Genomic DNA, 18375 nt, shown 5'->3' with positions numbered 1-18375 from the left:
TTATTATTGTAACTCCATAATTCTAAATGTAACTTCCATAATTTCTTATCATATAAATAAGCATTCTCTCAATCTCTCATTCTCTCATATTGACATTCTTTTACTATCTCATTTTCACATTCTCTCATTCTCTTCTACAATACTTTAAATCATTTTTCGTTTTTATTTTATTTTTGATTTCTTATTTTTGTTTTATGGGTTGTAAAAAACAAATGAAATATCATTGTAAATTTTTAATGCTGAATTTTAATTTTAGAGACTACATGATATATATTTTACACTGTTCTTATTTTAAAAGATTCATCTGCATTATCTAATTTGGATTATTATCTTATAAGTAATCATTATCTCCTCCTCCCCCACCAATATCAAATGTTGTTATATCTCATATGTGTTGTAACTTGTAAGAGTTTGATTCTATATTTTAATTTAGAAAGTATTATATATATATATATTTTACAGTGTTCTATTTTTTAAAGATTTATCTTCATTATCTAATTTGGATTACCATCTTATAGTAATCATTCTCTCCTCCTCTCCCACCAATATCAAATGTTGTTATATCTCATATGTGTTGTAACTTGTAAGAGTTTGATTATATATTTTAATTTAGAAAGTATTATATATATATAGATATTACATTGTTCTATTTTTTAAAGATTCATCTCCATTATCTAATTTGGATTACCATCTTATAGTAAACATTCTCTCCTCCTCTCCTACCAATATCAAATGTTGTTATATCTCATATGTGTTGTAACTTGTAAGAGTTTGATTCTATATTTTAATGTAGAAAGTATTATATATATTTAACATTGTTTTCAATTTTTATTTTATTTATAAAAAAAAATATTTCTTTTATATTTCTTGCCTTTCTAATCTATTCATATTTATTTTTTAAATTTGCATAGTTAAATTTAAATTCACATATGTTGGTTTTAACAAAAAAATCAACTTTATTTGAGAATTAGATGTTCCTATTCATTTTTAAACGATCAATGTGTAACATATAAGCATTTTGTCTTGCAATCACAAGTTCCATTTCCATTGCTTAACTCCATGGTTAAACTATAATATATGTTGTCCTATTTGTAGGAACAACAACATACTTATTTAATATATTTAAAAGAGCAGATGATTAATCGAAATAAACATTTCTCCAAATTTTATAATTCAATCAGTGTGAGTGTACTTATTACTTTGAAAAACCTTTACATTGAAGTTCATAAAATCATATAAGAAAACTAAAATACTATGTCACTTCAAATTTGGAAGGAAACACTTGGTATTCCTTTTAAAAAAAGTCAAGACACATATAAAAATTTATTAATATTTAACTCACTTTAAAGGCATAAAATGTCATTTAACTCAAAAATAACTTCTATCCAATAATTCCATACATTCCTCCCACAAAATAAATATATATATATATATATGTTCAAGATTATATTTAAATATTACAGAATTTTTTAGTTAGCTAAACTTATAGTCACATATATACAATATATATACATAAGAATTCATATTACTTATTACCACCATAATTCGACCCATTATTTGCTTAACTCAAAATTGGTTTCAAAGCCAACTAAAGAAAAACAAAAATGATCTTATTGATATTAGACCAAAACATGGGCATACAAACATAATCACTTACACGGAAGATAATTATTTTTAAAAAATAACTTATTATTGCAACATCAACATATGAAGGGTTTACATAAGCAGTTAATTAAAAAATCTAAAATACAATAAATGTATTGGGAACAATATCAGTCAATGATAAGATTGGATCCTCAAAAGCAAGAAACAACATCCTCATAATTCATAAAAAATAAACGCCACAATTGTACACATCTAAACGAAATGGTATAAACATATAGTATATAAATACAATTGACTGCGAAGCCCATATATGCCTAATTAAAACGAAATAATACAAAAGAGAAAACGAAAAAGACCAAAAAAACAAGAAAGTGCCAACTACACCACAACCCACGCGTTGCATGGGGAAGCACCTAGTAACAAAATAATAATATTCGTCAACGCGAAATAGTTAAACTATGGTTGTTTAATTTAAAATTTAATTAGTTTTAGTTTTTATATATAAATAAAAAGATAAAAAAATAAATTTGTATTCATTTTCATTGTAGACAAAACTTTTACGACGTTAGTCACATTATTAATCCTTTTAATAAATGCATCTCCACTAGATTCTGATTCAAATCGATTGCCTTCTCATGGAAACCAATGAGTCTTCTAAATATATTGTCGTCTTCAATTTTACATTTGTCAAATGTTTTAACCTTACCTCTGATTTTTCATTTTTTTCGTTTTGATGTATATTTTTTTTTTTATCATTCGTCATAAATAATTAAATTAATTAAATAAGTATTTAAATCAAACCAACATAGTTTAACTATTTCACGTTAACGGATATTACTGTTCCGTCATCTTTCGTGGCGGTACAAACAGGAAAATTAGTTTTAAGGTTTAAAGTGTTAATGAAATCATTTTAAAGGTTTATAGTGTTAGTGAAAATATCTCAAGGTTTAAAGTGCTACTCAATGACAATTTAAATGTTTAAAATGTGATTTTCCCTATAATATATAATTATCAAAATGTATACAACATCAATATTATGAAAAAGTTTTAAACATGATTAGCAAAGAAAAATCATAAATAATTACTAAATAAGTATTTAAATATTAAACAAATAAACTTTATAGTGAAACAAAATAATTATTCATATTGTAAAAATAAAGTTAAAGAATGATTCTTTATATTTTATATTTTTTTTCTTTTTTGACACACCCACTATCGTTTGAAAGAACTATTCAAAATCTATCGATTTCGACCGGTTCAAAGCGGTATAAAATGGTTTTTGCGATTGGTATTAACTATTAACGCTAGTTAACAACTTAATCATCTACTAACATTCGCGGGTGATAATGGACGAACCAATCAACACCTAATAAAGTATAATATAAAAATAAATTCCACAATTCAACTCTTAATCATCTAAAATCTACCGTACCCAAGAGGTTTTAAGGGACTACTAACTAAGAATCATGATAACACAAACAATAGGTTTGATCTTTGATTTAACATGACTAAAAGGAATAAGAAATCTAAAAGAAAAAATATGATAAAAAAGTAAATGACAAAGATTCATACAAGTGTTTTTGAAGAAAAAACTTATGAGGCTAAAACGAAATCTAAAACAAGCATATATAAATTCCCAAAAAAAAATAGATACTACAAAACAAATATATAAAAATCTAAAATAAACTGGGTTGACCAAAGAAAAATCGAGTCGGATTCGGTTTAAAAACTTGGATTTTAGAGAAATGCAATCCACATTGGAAGAACAACGTCGGTGCCAGAGTCTTCAGAGCAGTTCTCATAATATCTTATCGAATGTAATTAATTTAAAATCTCTAATTTTACTGATTAAAAAACCATCAATTAATCAGCCACTCGCTCACTGGCTCTACAATCAAACGAACATGACCTGCTCTTCAAAAAATAACTCCTAGTAGTAAGTTTTGCTAAACGTGGAAGTTACTCTAATAAATCATTTCACGATATCATGATGAGAGGTCAAGTTGTTCATGTACTTCTCTTCCTGATTCTCTCGCTCATCCTTCCCTTCTCCGCCGCATATCACGTCGGCGTAAACTACGGCACGGTGGCCAACAACCTCCCATCGCCTCACCAAGTCGTCAACTTCATCAAAACAAAAACAAACATCAACCACGTCAAAATCTTCGACGCAAACGCCGACATCCTCGCTGCATTTTCAGGCATCACCGGGATCTCTCTCACCGTCACGATCCCAAACTCCGACATCGTTTCCCTCTCCAAGCTTCCTAACGCACGTTCATGGCTCTCGTACAACCTCCTCCCTTTCCTACCGGCAACCTCGATCCGTTACATCGCTGTCGGAAACGAACTCATCGCCACATCCGACAGAACACTCATCGGTCATCTCCTTCCCGCCATGGAGGCACTTACGTTAGCATTACACCTCGCTAACGTCACTGGGATCTTAGTCTCGACGCCTCACTCGCTCGGTATCCTCTCAGGCTCCTCCGAACCACCTAGCTCCGGAAAGTTTCGGAGAGGCTACGAGAAAGCCATCTTCGCTCCAATCCTCGACTTCCATAACCGCACAAAGTCTCCCTTTATGGTTAACCCGTACCCATATTTCGGGTTCAGACCCGAAACATTAAACTACGCACTCTTTAACTCAAACGACGTAGTCGTCGTTGACACAGTTACGAAGTTAAACTACACTAACATGTTCGACGCTCAGCTTGACGCGGTTTACTCCGCTATGAAACGGATCGGGTACGGAGACGTGGACATCGTTGTGGCTGAAACCGGTTGGCCTTCAGCTGGTGAACCGAACCAGACCGGCGTTGGTTTAGATTATGCGGCTACATACAACCGGAACCTTATATAAAGCATGTGAATTCCGGTAGGAGAACTCCATTGATGCCAAACCGGGTTTTCGAGACTTGCATATTCGCTCTCTTCAACGAGAACCTCAAACCTTCGATTTCCGAGCAAAATTTTGGTTTGTTCAAACCGGACTTCACCCCGGTTTACGATGTCGGTATCATGAAAAACTGATATAAACGTCATCTAGGTGCTTCATTTGTGCTTTGTCTTCTTCAGGAAGACCATCTAGTCCAGCCATCATGTTTGCGTCCATTTTTTCGCCAACTCGTCTACACAAACAACAGATTCAGTTCTTCATCGCCTCCCTAGTTCTCTGCATCTTAAACCCTACTTTTACTGGGCCTGATGGGCTTAGGCTTTTTATAGATCTATTAGCTTAATTTTATTCCAGGTAGCCCAGTATACTAATCGTACTTGGAGAGGAAGAATCCGCCTTGATCAATCTTTTGAAATGCCAATTTTACTATTTCTTGATAGATAGATGTCATTTGATTGACAGATCCACCCAAACTATATAATTGATCGTAAATATGATGTAGAAGGAGAAGACAATTTTTCATCATCAATGAGTTTTATTTATCTGTCAAACAATCATTTGATAATCGCCGACGGACGTTAGATGACAAAATATAATTTATCGACCACAAGTTCAAACAATTCATCTAACTATACAAACTAATACTACCAACCAAATCAATTACTCCACAAAACGTTTCTAGTGGGAGATCAAGATTTTAACAGACTGCACAGCTATAAATAAACTTCACATGCAAACGAAAAAAACTTTAATGACATTATTATTATAAAAAAAAACTATACCCCACGTGGGCACCACCCAAAATTATATAAATAAATTTTCAATCTAATAATTTTGCTCACCAAAATCTAATCACTACAAGACTAGAAGTGTCCACAAAAGCATCTCTCTGACACAATGACATCTGTTTTGTCCTGCGCGTGAACTTTAACTCCCCTTAACACCGCGCGTCACAAAATTCTCCAAAGATGTATCTCTAATTTTTTATTTCGTCTCCACCAAAACTAGGCTTGGGCATTCGGTTAACCATTCGATTTCGGTTCGGTTGTATTCGGTTTCGGTTATTTTGGATATAGTAATATAGTAACCATTTGCATATTTATGAAATTTCGGTTTGGTTCGGTTCGGTTTCTTTCGGTTCGGTTTCGGTTTGGTTATTTAAATAAATAACCATAACTAACATAAATTATATTAACATTAACCAAATAAACCAAATATAACCAAAACTAACCGAATATAACCAAAATTAACCAAATATACAATAACAAAAATACAAAAAAGGGAAAAATATTGATTCAATTTTACAAAATAGTATTTAACTTTGTAAATTCAAAATAATAACATTTACATATATTGATTATTTAAAATATTTAATTGTTTTGAATCTAGAAATAATTTATATTTTAAGTTTATTTTATAGTTTTGCATAATATTAAGTATATAATATTTGATATCTTCTAGGTTTTCGGATATTTCGGTTAACCATTTAATTGTCGGTTCGGTTCGGTTCGGTTTCGGTTAGTTTGGATATAGATTTTTACTAACCATTCGAGTATTTGAAGAATTTCGGTTCGGTTCGGTTTAGTTTTTTTCGGTTAGGTTTCGGTCGGTTATTTGGTTATCGGTTATTTTGCCCAGCCCTAACCAAAACTCTTCAGACTCACACCACTCCCTTCTCTCTCTATCCATCATCCACTCACTCCTTGTTCTTCTCCTTTACTCAATCTCATGACCTAACTCGAAAAAAATAAATGGCGAACGTAATCTCACTTTCCCATTTTACCCTCCCCGCATTAGCTTATTTACTTCTCCTCTTATCCTCCACCGCCGCCGCCATCAACGTCACCGCCGTCCTCTCTTCTTTCCCTAACCTATCTTCTTTCTCCAACCTCCTCGTCTCTTCCGGCATCGCTGCCGAACTCTCCGGTAGAAACTCGCTAACCCTCCTCGCCGTTCCCAATTCTCAATTCTCCTCCGCTTCCGTGGACCTCACGCGCCGCTTACCTCCTTCAACGCTCGCGGATCTCCTCCGCTTCCATGTCCTCCTTCAGTTCCTCTCAGATTCCGATCTACGACGTATCCCACCTTCAGGCGCCGCCGTCACCACTCTCTACGAAGCTTCCGGCCGTACATTCTTCGGATCCGGATCCGTTAACGTGACCCGTGACCCGGCTTCAGGATCAGTCACGATCGGATCTCCGAGCACCAAAAACGTCACCGTTTTAAAGCTGCTAGAAACGAAACCTCCAAACATAACCGTCCTCTCCGTCGACTCACTCATCGTCCCCACCGGAATCGATATCACCGCATCGGAGACTCTCACTCCACCGCCGACATCGACGTCTCTCTCCCCTCCACCAGCGGGAATCAACCTCACTCAGATACTAATCAATGGACACAACTTCAACGTCGCTCTCTCCCTCCTCGTCGCCTCCGGAGTCATAACGGAATTCGAAAACGACGAACGTGGCGCCGGAATCACAGTCTTCGTCCCCACCGATTCGGCCTTCTCCGATCTCCCTTCCAACGTTAACCTCCAGTCTCTACCGGCGGAGCAAAAAGCCTTTGTGTTAAAGTTCCATGTGCTACATTCATACTACACTCTCGGTTCGCTCGAATCAATAACCAATCCGGTTCAACCGACATTAGCAACCGAAGAAATGGGAGCCGGTTCATACACGCTCAACATCTCCCGGGTTAACGGGTCAATCGTAACGATCAATTCGGGTGTGGTTTTAGCTGTCGTGACACAAACGGCATTTGATCAAAACCCGGTTTCTGTTTTCGGAGTATCCAAAGTTCTTTTGCCTAAAGAACTGTTTCCGAAGTCGGGTCAACCCGTTGCCCCGGCTCCTCCACAAGAGATCTCTTTGTCGCCGGAGAGTTCTGATGAGCAACCGTCGCGATTAGTATCACCACCGCGTGAGATAGTTTCTTCCGGCGCGGTTAAAAGACCACTTGGTTCATTAGCCTTGTGGTGGTGGTGGTGTTGTTGGTGTATAGCATTTTGTTATCTTTTGGTATGATTTTTTTTTTTTAATCACATAAATGTTTTGCCTTCGATTAGGGCTTTATTTATTTTTACTGGATTTTTTTTTTCACGAGGGTTTATATATTTATTCTACGTCATAATGTTATTTTATTAGTCTGAGGAAAAAAACAAATTCACTTTCCCATGTAAATTTGGATTTGATTGGGCAATTTTGGGTAAAACCCATGTCTAAAAAAAATCCTTTATTTTTTATTTTCTCTTTTGTTGGTCTTCCATCAAAATCTCTTTTTTTTTTTTTTTTTTGTCAACCTAAAATATTTGGTATAATTCAGCTTTGTGAAAAGGTGTGTATTCTACTACCAATACAATTAGATTTTAATTTTATCAAGTGGTGAAATTTTCTACGGAAGTGAATAAGAGAATAAGAATGGAGGAATCTAAATAAATCAGTGAATTAGCTCAGCAGGAATAATATACAGTAAATGCGTGACAGGTGCAGTTGTGTCTTGTGTGGGTCGTACTCGTACCAAGTTGACACCGACGGTCCAGATCTGCTATCTCTTCAGGTCAAGTTCTCGCTAGATTTACGGGTTATCCAGAGCCGTTGGATCTTGAGATCTAGTTCACTTAGCCGCGCGTGTGGGGTGTCCGGTCAGATCTAACTCTAACCTTATTCACTTCACTGACTCTGAAAAAAGATGAGAGTCACAATACTCTGCGGTCGCTCGCACTCTACTACCGTGTTTATCTGTTCTTTTTTATATAACCTTATCTTAACAAAAAAAACCTTAGATCAGTATTTTTTTGTAGCCGACCAAAAACATCAGCATGAATTTTTATAAACAGAATAAATTATAGTATTCGTTTTCAAATGTTAATTTTTTTGGAACTTTTTTAATGTCTTACTACTAGTTATAAAAAAAATGATTCACTATCGGATCGGTTAGGGAAATTGATGTTAGAATTTATGGTAATTTGGTGGTACCATAGTGCTTGACTTTTCCCGACGTAACAAATAAGTAAATGATCTTTCGAATTTTCAAACTTGAGGACCTTTTTGGATCACAGATTTGGACTTTTCTTGATTAAATTAACGTTTTTGTTGTCCCTATATTCAATGACCAATCTTGAATATATCTATGGTTTTTGAACTAACCCAACACTATGAAATAGTAGTTTCAAAAACATCTCTCTTCTCTCTCTCTTTCTTAAGAGATGTCGATGATGAGCAAAAACAGAAGCAGCAGCAGCATCGCCATGGGAACACCATCGTTCCTTGAGTTGAAGAAACAAGCTTCTTTCTTCTTCAAAGAGAAGCTCAAAACTGCGCGTTTGGCTCTCACTGATGTCACTCCTCTTCAACTGTTAGTTTTGTGTTTTTTGTGCTTTATCTCTTTTCTTAAGGATTCTTGATTTATGTGTATGTAATTTATGATTTGAACAAATTTGGTTGAAGAATGACCGAGGAAGCTACGGATGGTGAGTCATGGGGGCCAAATACACAAACCTTAGGATCCATTTCTAAGGCTGCTTTCGAGTTTGAAGATTATTTGCGGATCGTTGATGTTTTGCACAAAAGGTTTCATTATTCCTAATTCAGTTATCATATATTGCCAAGTTTGGATTAAATCGGTGATTAGTCTATAATTTTTTACTTAATAGTAGGACATGCCATGTATTATGTTACTGAGATGTGGATCTGTGTGTTGTTTGGTGTAAATTAGATTGGCAAGGTTTGATAAGAGAAACTGGAGAATAGCTTACAACTCACTCATAGTTATTGAACATTTGCTCACTCACGGACCAGAGAGTGTCTCGGATGAGTTTCAATGCGATATAGATGTTATCTCTCAAATGGAAACTTTCCAACGCATCGATGAGAAAGGGTACTTGTTTTACTTAGAAGGTTTTAAGGCGGATCATGTTTGGTTTGAACAGAACTTTGTTTGCAGTGTCGATCTTCTTAAGACAATTGGTTTTTTTTTTGTGGGGCAGGTTCAATTGGGGATTAGCTGTTAGAAAGAAAGCAGAGAAGGTGTTAAAGCTACTTGAGAAAGGGGAATTGCTCAAGGAAGAGAGGAAGCGTGCTCGTGAGTTATCTCGAGAGATTAAAGGTTTCGGTAGCTTTGACCACAAGTCTTCATCTCGTTGTATGTCAGAGAATGAAGTCTTACAAGATTCTCCAGTCTATAGGAAATGCAATTCCAACTTTACCAAGTACAATGAGGATGACCAAGAGAACAACTCAATGGTTTCTTCTAATGAAACCAGTCTCTTTCCTCAGCCGCTGGTAACTGATCAGAACGAGGAGTCTAGGACAGGTATGAAAGAAAATATGAATCCTGAAGATGATGAGAAGACAGAGGTAAACCCACTTTTGGGTTGTAATAAACGGGATGGTCAAGATCTAGCGGACGAAGACGAGAACCATCCATTTACGGATGGCGAAAATAAAGCATACAGTAGTAGTCTCATAGCTTGATGAGAACGCAGATTGATAATTTTTAAAATGAAATCGCGGTTGTGTAAAAGAGAGAAAACTCAAGAAGAAGATAATGTGTGTATACCAATATGCATACATATATAATAATAACACTTCTGTTAATGACTGATCTGTTTTTAAGTCGATTTGCTTCGAAAACAAGATTAAAATGAACAATGAGGGACAAGAATAAAAGAACACAAATAGAAAAGTAAGTAGTTATAGCTCACTTGTTTTACTTGGTATTTTGGTCTAAAAGCACTTCCTGTGGTCCATATCCGTTCATACTTGGCTTCCGCAATTGACAATCACATCTGCAAATTTGGATCACACACATTTTGTAACAATTTATCACACAGTATTATTATACACAAAAGCACTAAGCTATAATATAATTAAGACAAGTATACTCTCACTCGTAGCTTTGAACATTTTTCTCAGAGAAAAATGTTTCTCATGAGTTTCAAGGTGATAGAGATGTTATATATGTTTGGTTTGAACAAAAATCTATAGACTCTAAATCCCTAAAGTATATACACTTTAACAGTCACATAAATCTCAGCTAAAATGTGAGGTGGGAACATACATATGAAAAATTGAAACTTTCACGAAAGATAGTATGACAAGTTGAGAAATGAGAGATTGAAACTTCCACCCAGCTGGTCTTCCACCCAGGTCTACTTGAATTATTCTGGACATAAACGACAAAATATGCATGATTGCAAAGATAAAATGTAGGAGACGAAGAAATTTCAAATTTCATTAAATGTCTACAAGTCAAGTATGAATGTTTCCGAAATCAAGTCGACGACACAAAGAAATAAAAAGCCATAAGGGTTAATTCTCTCTTTAAATTGTCGGTGGATCTCCTTTAGCAGCCAAAATTGACAAATTCCCAAAGTATTCTCGTTTGGTCTGTTCTTTTGTTAGTTTTAAAACTGAGTTGATTTTTTTTTCATGCTCTTTAGAAAAATCTTCTCCAGTTTTTAGAGATAAATCTCACATTCAATAAAGTCTTGTGCTTACTGTGATATATCCGTGGATTGGATTCATATCCATATAGTGAAGATGGTAGATGCTATCACGGGATTCGTTGTGGGAAAGATAGGCAACTATCTCATTGAAGAAACATCAATGTTGATGGTAGTCAAAGATGATCTAGAAGACCTAAAGACAGAGTTGACGTGCATCCAAGGTTATCTCAAGGATGTTGAAGCGCGAGAACAAGAAGATGAGGTTTCGAAAGAGTGGACAAAACTGGTTTTAGATATTGCTTATGACGTCGAGGATGTTTTGGACACCTATTTTCTGAAACTCGAGGAAAGATCACAAAGACGTGGTTTGAAAAGATTGACCAACAAAATAGGCAGGAAGATAGATGCGTACAACATAGTTGATGATATCAGAATCCTCAAGAGAAGAATCTTGGATGTTACTCGCAAGCGGGAGACTTATGGCATAGGAAACTTCAGTGAGCGTCGAGGAGGAGAGAGTAATTTAAGTTTAAGGGTACGGGAGCTTCGACGTGCTCGATCTATTGATCAAGAAGAGCTTGTAGTTGGTTTGGAAGATGATGCTAAGATTTTATTGGAAAAGCTTCTCGATGAGAGAGAGTACAATAGATTTATTATCTCGATCTTCGGTATGGGAGGTCTCGGAAAGACTGCACTTGCTAGGAAGCTCTACAACTCAGAGGAAGTGAAGAGAAGATTCGAATACCGCGCTTGGACTTATGTTTCTCAAGAGTATAAAACTGGAGATATACTTATGAGGATCATTAGATCTTTGGGGGTGGCTTCTGTGAAAGAGTTGGAGAAGATCAGGAAGTTTACAGAGGAGGAATTAGAAGTTTACCTTCATGGTATTTTAGAAGGGAAAAAATATCTGGTGGTGGTAGATGATATATGGGAGCGAGAAGCGTGGGAGAGTTTAAAGAGAGCGTTACCTTGCAGCCATGAAGAAGGATGTATAGTCATCATCACTACCCGTATTAGAGCTGTTGCTGAAGGCGTGGACGGGAGATTCTATGCTCATAAGTTAAGATTCTTGACGTTTGAAGAAAGCTGGAAGTTGTTTGAACAGAAAGCATTCATAAATATGGAATGGGTTGATGAAGATCTGCGGAAAATCGGAAAAGAAATGGTTCAAAAATGCAGTGGATTACCACTTGCTATAGTCGTTCTTTCGGGGCTTTTGTCGAGGAAGAGTCCAAGCGAGTGGAATGATGTGTGTAACAGTTTATGGAGACGGCTAAAGGATAACTCCATTCATGTTTCCACTTTGTGTGATCTAAGCCTCAAGGAGATGCGACAAGAGTTGAAACTTTGCTTTCTTTACCTTAGTATCTTCCCTGAGGACTATGAGATTGAGGTAGAGAAGTTGATACAGTTACTTGTAGCAGAAGGGTTTATACAAGGGGATGAAGAGATGATGATGGAAGATGTGGCTCGGTACTACATCGAAGAGCTGATAGACAGAAGCTTAGTGGAAGCAGTGAGAGTAGAAAGAGGAAAAGTGATGACTTGTAGAATCCATGATCTTCTGAGAGACGTGGCTATCAAAAAATCTAAAGAGCTAAACTTTGTAAACGTTTATAACGATCATGTGGCACAACATACTTGTTGCAGAAGGGAAGTGGTTAACCATCAGATCATCAACAAATACTTTTCTGAGAAACGTATGAACAAAAGGATGCGATCCTTCCTCTTCTTTGGAGAATCGAGGGTTAATGTTAAAACCACTAACTTGAACATGAAGCTACTTCGAGTGCTTAATCTTGGAGGGGTTCATTTTATTCAAAAAGGAGTTATTACATTGAGTTTCCCAGATGTGGTCGGGGATTTAATCCACTTGAGGTACTTTGGGATTGCTGATACTCGTGTAAAAAATTTACCAGCTTTCATCTCTAATTTACGGTTTCTACAAACGCTAGATACATCTGGCAATGATTCCTTCATACAAACAATCGATCTCCGTAAGCTCACATCACTGAGGCATGTCGTAGGAAATTTCTTGGGAGACTTTCTAATAAGCGACGCAATGAACCTTCAGACCTTGAGGTCTATCTCATCCTACAACTGGAGCAAACTAAAACATGAGTTGCTCATAAATCTTCGGGACTTGGAGATTTATGAAAACCGTGTGGGGCAAGGAAGAGATACTGTGTGCTGGGCTTCCTTAAGTAAACTGAGAAATCTTCGTGTTCTGAAGCTGAGAAACATCAGATTATCGTTGGAATCGGAAGAAGCAGTTAGGTCCATGGATGTGATATCACAAACTCTTGAATCTGTGACACTTGTTGGAATAAATCTCGAGGAAGACCTAATGCCTATTCTGCAGAAATTGCCGAGACTGGAAGATCTGATTTTGAAAACTTGTGATTTAGTGGGAGGCAAGATGAGCATCAGAGAACAAGGTTTTGGTCGGTTGAGGAAGCTTCAATTGTTCATAGAAAAATTAGGTGTGTTGCAGATAGAAGAACAGGCCATGCCCAATTTGATTCAGCTGAAACTAAGCACCAAAGTACAATACTGCCACCTGATAATTCCAAACCGATTCCGAGCTTTTATTCAAATCTACGAAACGTTCTACGAAACGTAACTGCTGCCGATGAATTATGAGCTACAAGAAACAGGGCAACATGTGAACCAGGCCTTAAAGTTTTATGTCTTTAAATAGTCATTTTCTCCTACATGTTTTAACATATATAAGTTTGCTACATAAAACGTCTTTTCTATGTCTGACAGTAATTACATACTAACAAGATAAGACAAAAGCATGTGCTGAAAGAGAGTCAACAAAAAAAATGAGAACGTATAGATGAATAAAATCCTACCTTTATATGATAAATATCTTTATTTTCATTGGTCTGCCAACAAAATTGAGGCATACACTTATCTTGATCATATCACTTGTGCTCTCTGGCTGAAGATTTATCAAGAAACAAATGATCACGATGTTATATACAGCCTTTCCCATAAGGAATCTCAGCTCAGAGTCTTTATGAGTTATATGTGCAGACTTTCTTACTTAATAGATAACAACATGTATGAGTGAATCTTAATTCTCAAAAAAAAGCTGTATAGAGTCTAAGGTTTCTCAAGAACGAAAGCATCGTAATTTCGCGCTGATAGAGTCTGATGATGATGATGATCTTTGTTAGAATTTAGAAATGGCTTTCTTGAACCGTCTGCTGATGCTAATAGATGTAATTTTCCTGATTCTAAAATTAAAGTTTGATTATTGTGAGTTTTTGTTGTGAGAAAAGAGTGCCATTGTTTCTTGACTACTATCTTCTAAAGATGATGAAAATGTACAGTAAAAAAAAACCCACTTCTTGCTTGTTTCTAGCCGAAGAAGACGGGAACCATCCATTTACGTATGGTGAGAGTAATTTATACAGATCGTTTCATTGCTTGATGAGAACACATATTGAAAAGATTTAAATGGAATTGAGGTCCAAGCTTAGAAACAATTGGCAGAGACAGAGAGGAAATTCAAAAGAAGATATACATATATAGAATAATAACATTCTGTCAATGACTGATCTGTTTTGTTTAACTTGATTTGCTTCAAAAGCAAGATTAAAATGAACAATGAGGGAGAGAAGAAGAAAAAGAAACACAAAAATAGAAAAGTTGCAAGTAAATTATAGAAACTGGCTTCAAGGTGAAAAAATGATTATCAAAAATTTTACCGCACTTGTTTTACTTGATATTTGATCAGAAGCACTTCCTGTGGACGATCGACGGTCCAGATTCATCATACTCGGCTTTCGCAATCCACATCTGCAGATTTACACACATTTTTGTAACAATGTATACACCGAAACACTCATAGACTTTATGTACTAATTAGATTTGTATGTACAGCAAGTAATTTACCTGCTGGAAAGTACTGAGAGAGGCCAAGATAGAGCCACCGATCCAAACACTGTACTTCCTTTCTGGTGGAGCAACCACTTTGATCTTCATACTACTTGGAGCCAACGCAGTGATCTCTTTACTCATCCTGTCACCAATCCCGCCGAACATTGTGGTTCCACCACTGAGCACAATGTTTCCATAAAGATCCTTCCTGATATCCACATCACATTTCATGATTGAGTTGTAAGTAGTTTCATGTATTCCAGGATTTTCCATTCCGATCATGGATGGCTGGAACAGGACTTCAGGGCACCGGAAACGCTCTGCCCCGATGGTTATCACTTGACCATCAGGCAGCTCAAAGCTCTTCTCGACGGATGAGCTTGTTTTGGAAGTCTCGAGCTCTTGCTCGTAATCTAAGGCAATGTAGGAGAGCTTCTCCTTCATGTCTCTAACAATCTCACGCTCAGCAGTTGTGGTGAAGGAGTAACCACGCTCTGTCAGGATTTTCATGAGATGGTCGGTCAGGTCACGGCCTGCAAGATCAAGACGCAGGATTGCGTGTGGAAGTGCATAGCCCTCGTAGATTGGAACCGTGTGGCTCACACCATCTCCAGAGTCCAAAACAATACCTAACCAACAAAATTAAAAAATAACGAGAGAAATCAATAGAGAATAACTAGGGATGTGAACATCGACCCAAACAGTAAAAATGAGTGTACTGACCAGTAGTACGACCACTGGCATAGAGGGAGAGAACAGCTTGAATGGCAACATACATAGCAGGAGTGTTAAAAGTTTCAAACATGATCTGTGTCATCTTCTCACGATTAGCCTTGGGATTAAGCGGCGCTTCGGTTAGCAGAACCGGATGCTCTTCAGGCGCAACACGCAGCTCGTTATAAAAAGTGTGATGCCAAATTTTCTCCATGTCATCCCAATTGTTAACAATACCATGTTCGATTGGATACTTGAGAGTCAAGATACCACGTTTCGACTGTGCCTCATCTCCAACATATGCATCCTTTTGTCCCATTCCAACCATCACTCCCGTGTGACGTGGACGACCAACAATACTTGGGAATACAGCTCTTGGAGCATCATCACCTGCAAAACCAGCCTATATGCAAAGATTTGAATTGTATCAATAACATTCAAATCTTGTTTTTGTTAATCATCTGGAGATGCGTTACCTTGACCATTCCAGTCCCGTTATCACATACGAGCGGCTGAATATCTTCACCGTCTGCCATTTTTCAATCTCTAGAAAAAATAACAAAAACATCAATATATGGTTAAAAGCCTATTCCATAATTAATAAGATCCAAAATATCACAATTTAGCCTCGTAGAGAAATCTCGCATTACGTATTACATAATCTAACACATTTAACGTTACATTTTCCTTGTTCAAGATATGAACGTTTTGACACCAAATAAACAAAGAAAATAGCATTATGTATCTTACCTGATGAATTTACGTTGAAGAAGAGAAAGAGGCTTCAGGAATATTGAAACGCCCCGTCCTGAAATGGGTTTTCAAAAATTTCTGCAGAAGGGAAGCAACTTAGCCCCTTAATATCGTTCGACCGTAAACTGATCTGAGCCATTAGTTTTTCTTCTTAAGACCAATATCTCAGCCTCTATTGACACGTCTCCAGCTATTTTTGGCTTGAGAAAAATATAAGAGACCACCAATCTGACCGAAGAATATGGTTTCAGGGTCTGTTTTACCGGAAGAATCGGGTCACCGAACAAGCCATGAGCTCCTTTGGGCCTTGGAAAAAAGAAATAAGTTAAAAAACCATCATCATAAGAGTTTTGTGTTTCCTTCACTTAAAAAAGTCAGATTTCATTTTTCTTTGAAATTTTAGATAAACATCTCTTTCTTGTAATTATTCTTTCTTCCAATATTAAAGTGCTCTGAGTAAAAGAGTGCTATCCAAAATTCCAAAACTATAATTTAAAAAGTAAAAAGGATCTTAGTGGCAGTGGGTGTGGTATGTGAAAATTGCTGAAAAGTTGGGGAAGACTGGGAGTAATGATGATAGCGGTCATTGACAAATGTGATAATGATGATGGAGATATGTGGAAGTAAAATAATTAAGCATGTGCATGAGATTTAATTATTTGACATGAGACCTTAGTGTGTGTTTGTTCAATTGGACAATTGCTATTGCTTCTTATAGTTTTGATTACTATAGTTTCTTACAAAAGAATCGATGAGATTAATGAAAATAACAAATAACAGTGTTTTGTCCATAAAAACAAAAAACAAATAACAGTGTCTGTTGATAAATAATCTATTTTCTTTTTAGTATATAAAACTATTCTTAGTTCTAATTTACTACATATTTTGTTTTATTAAAGATTATTTTTAATTGACTACATATTTTTTCCACTTAAAATCATCAGCTTAGCTTCTTTATTTGAGAAACACCATTAGCATCCCCTTTATAATAAAATGGAAATACACAACATTGTTTTGTAAACTATATAATTTTAATAAGTTAGTTACAAATAGGTTATACATTAATAATAGATTAATTGGTTACAAATAGATTATACCGAAAATCTTAAAGAGAATATTCTAAAGAATCATATTATCTAACTTACCATATTAAATTCTTTTATTAAATTATTCATCAAATAAAATCTTTTGATATCTAACTTAACATATTAATTTGTTAATTATCATTATACTCACCTCTCATTTTTATATATGAGTCTATTTTGTGAAACAAAAAAATTATCATATTATTTATTATAATTAAAAAATAGTTTTATTTACGGATATACCATAAGTTGAATTTTTAAAAACATATATAAATTGTTTAATCTATAAAATATTTAAGCTTTAGTAATATTATTCTGTAGAAATATTGAATTAAAAAATTTACATGGATCAAAATTTGAATATTTAAATTCAAATTTACAAAATTATGTCTTATAATAACATTGAGGTCATGATGTAGAATATACATTGTTGAAATAACTTCACATATATAACTTAATACAACATATTAAATTTTTATTTTAAAATAAAAAATATATAAAATTTTGTATAAAATAAAATTTAACTAGTGTTATAGCACGGGTACTTATCTAGAATCATTAACAATATAAAACTTACAAAATATGTATCTTTTTTCAAGCAATCATATTTAGCATATTATTTTATTGCATATATTATTTTATTGCATAATGTTGTATCCAAAAAAACTTTAAAAAACAACCGCATAAATTATATTTTATATAAAATTACAATATAAATAAAATAAATTTCAGCATGGATCTTAATCTAGTATCTATATATTATTCAAGACTTTTAATAAAAAAAAGGTTACAAAATAAAATCTTTATTTCCAGAGTGTGTCTTTTTAGTGTTTCTATTCTGTGGCTTAACAATTTTTAGGAGAAAATATTTATTTTAACTATATAGTGAATCAATCTCAATCAAGAAAATAAAATTGACTTTTTGGTATAGGGGTTACGGAATGTGGAGACAACCCGGGGGGGGGGGGGGGGTTTTT

The 18375-nt window shown here is 35.2% G+C and overlaps 4 protein-coding genes and 1 pseudogene across 4 annotated transcripts; 4 read left to right on the top strand and 1 right to left on the bottom strand.

Annotated features, from left to right (window-relative positions):
- LOC104783839 lies at window positions 3593–4731 on the top strand (annotated as a pseudogene).
- LOC104780463 (fasciclin-like arabinogalactan protein 4) lies at window positions 6207–7769 on the top strand. The gene has a single exon (XM_010504964.2). It carries the CDS (start codon window positions 6256–6258, stop codon window positions 7528–7530), a length of 1275 nt encoding a protein of 424 aa, XP_010503266.1. The 5' UTR covers window positions 6207–6255; the 3' UTR covers window positions 7531–7769.
- LOC104780461 (clathrin interactor 1) lies at window positions 8592–10119 on the top strand. Its single transcript, XM_010504962.2, has 4 exons — window positions 8592–8860; window positions 8953–9075; window positions 9221–9382; window positions 9492–10119. The coding sequence occupies exons 1-4, from the start codon at window positions 8712–8714 to the stop codon at window positions 9976–9978; spliced, it is 921 nt and encodes a 306-aa protein (XP_010503264.1). The 5' UTR covers window positions 8592–8711; the 3' UTR covers window positions 9979–10119.
- LOC104780462 (disease resistance protein RPP13-like) lies at window positions 10204–13714 on the top strand. Its single transcript, XM_010504963.1, has one exon. It carries the CDS (start codon window positions 11047–11049, stop codon window positions 13576–13578), a length of 2532 nt encoding a protein of 843 aa, XP_010503265.1. The 5' UTR covers window positions 10204–11046; the 3' UTR covers window positions 13579–13714.
- On the bottom strand, window positions 14437–16727 carry LOC104780460 (actin-12). Its single transcript, XM_010504960.1, has 5 exons — window positions 16311–16727; window positions 16037–16106; window positions 15570–15963; window positions 14862–15475; window positions 14437–14765 (listed from the first exon to the last, which is right to left on the bottom strand). The coding sequence occupies exons 2-5, from the start codon at window positions 16094–16096 to the stop codon at window positions 14700–14702; spliced, it is 1134 nt and encodes a 377-aa protein (XP_010503262.1). The 5' UTR covers window positions 16097–16106; window positions 16311–16727; the 3' UTR covers window positions 14437–14699.

The sequence above is a fragment of the Camelina sativa genome, chromosome 4 (genome assembly GCF_000633955.1).
Source record: "Camelina sativa cultivar DH55 chromosome 4, Cs, whole genome shotgun sequence".
NCBI lineage: Eukaryota > Viridiplantae > Streptophyta > Magnoliopsida > Brassicales > Brassicaceae > Camelina > Camelina sativa.
The sequence above is the reverse complement of the archived record's forward strand: the minus strand, read 5'-3'. Positions and strand labels throughout refer to the sequence as shown.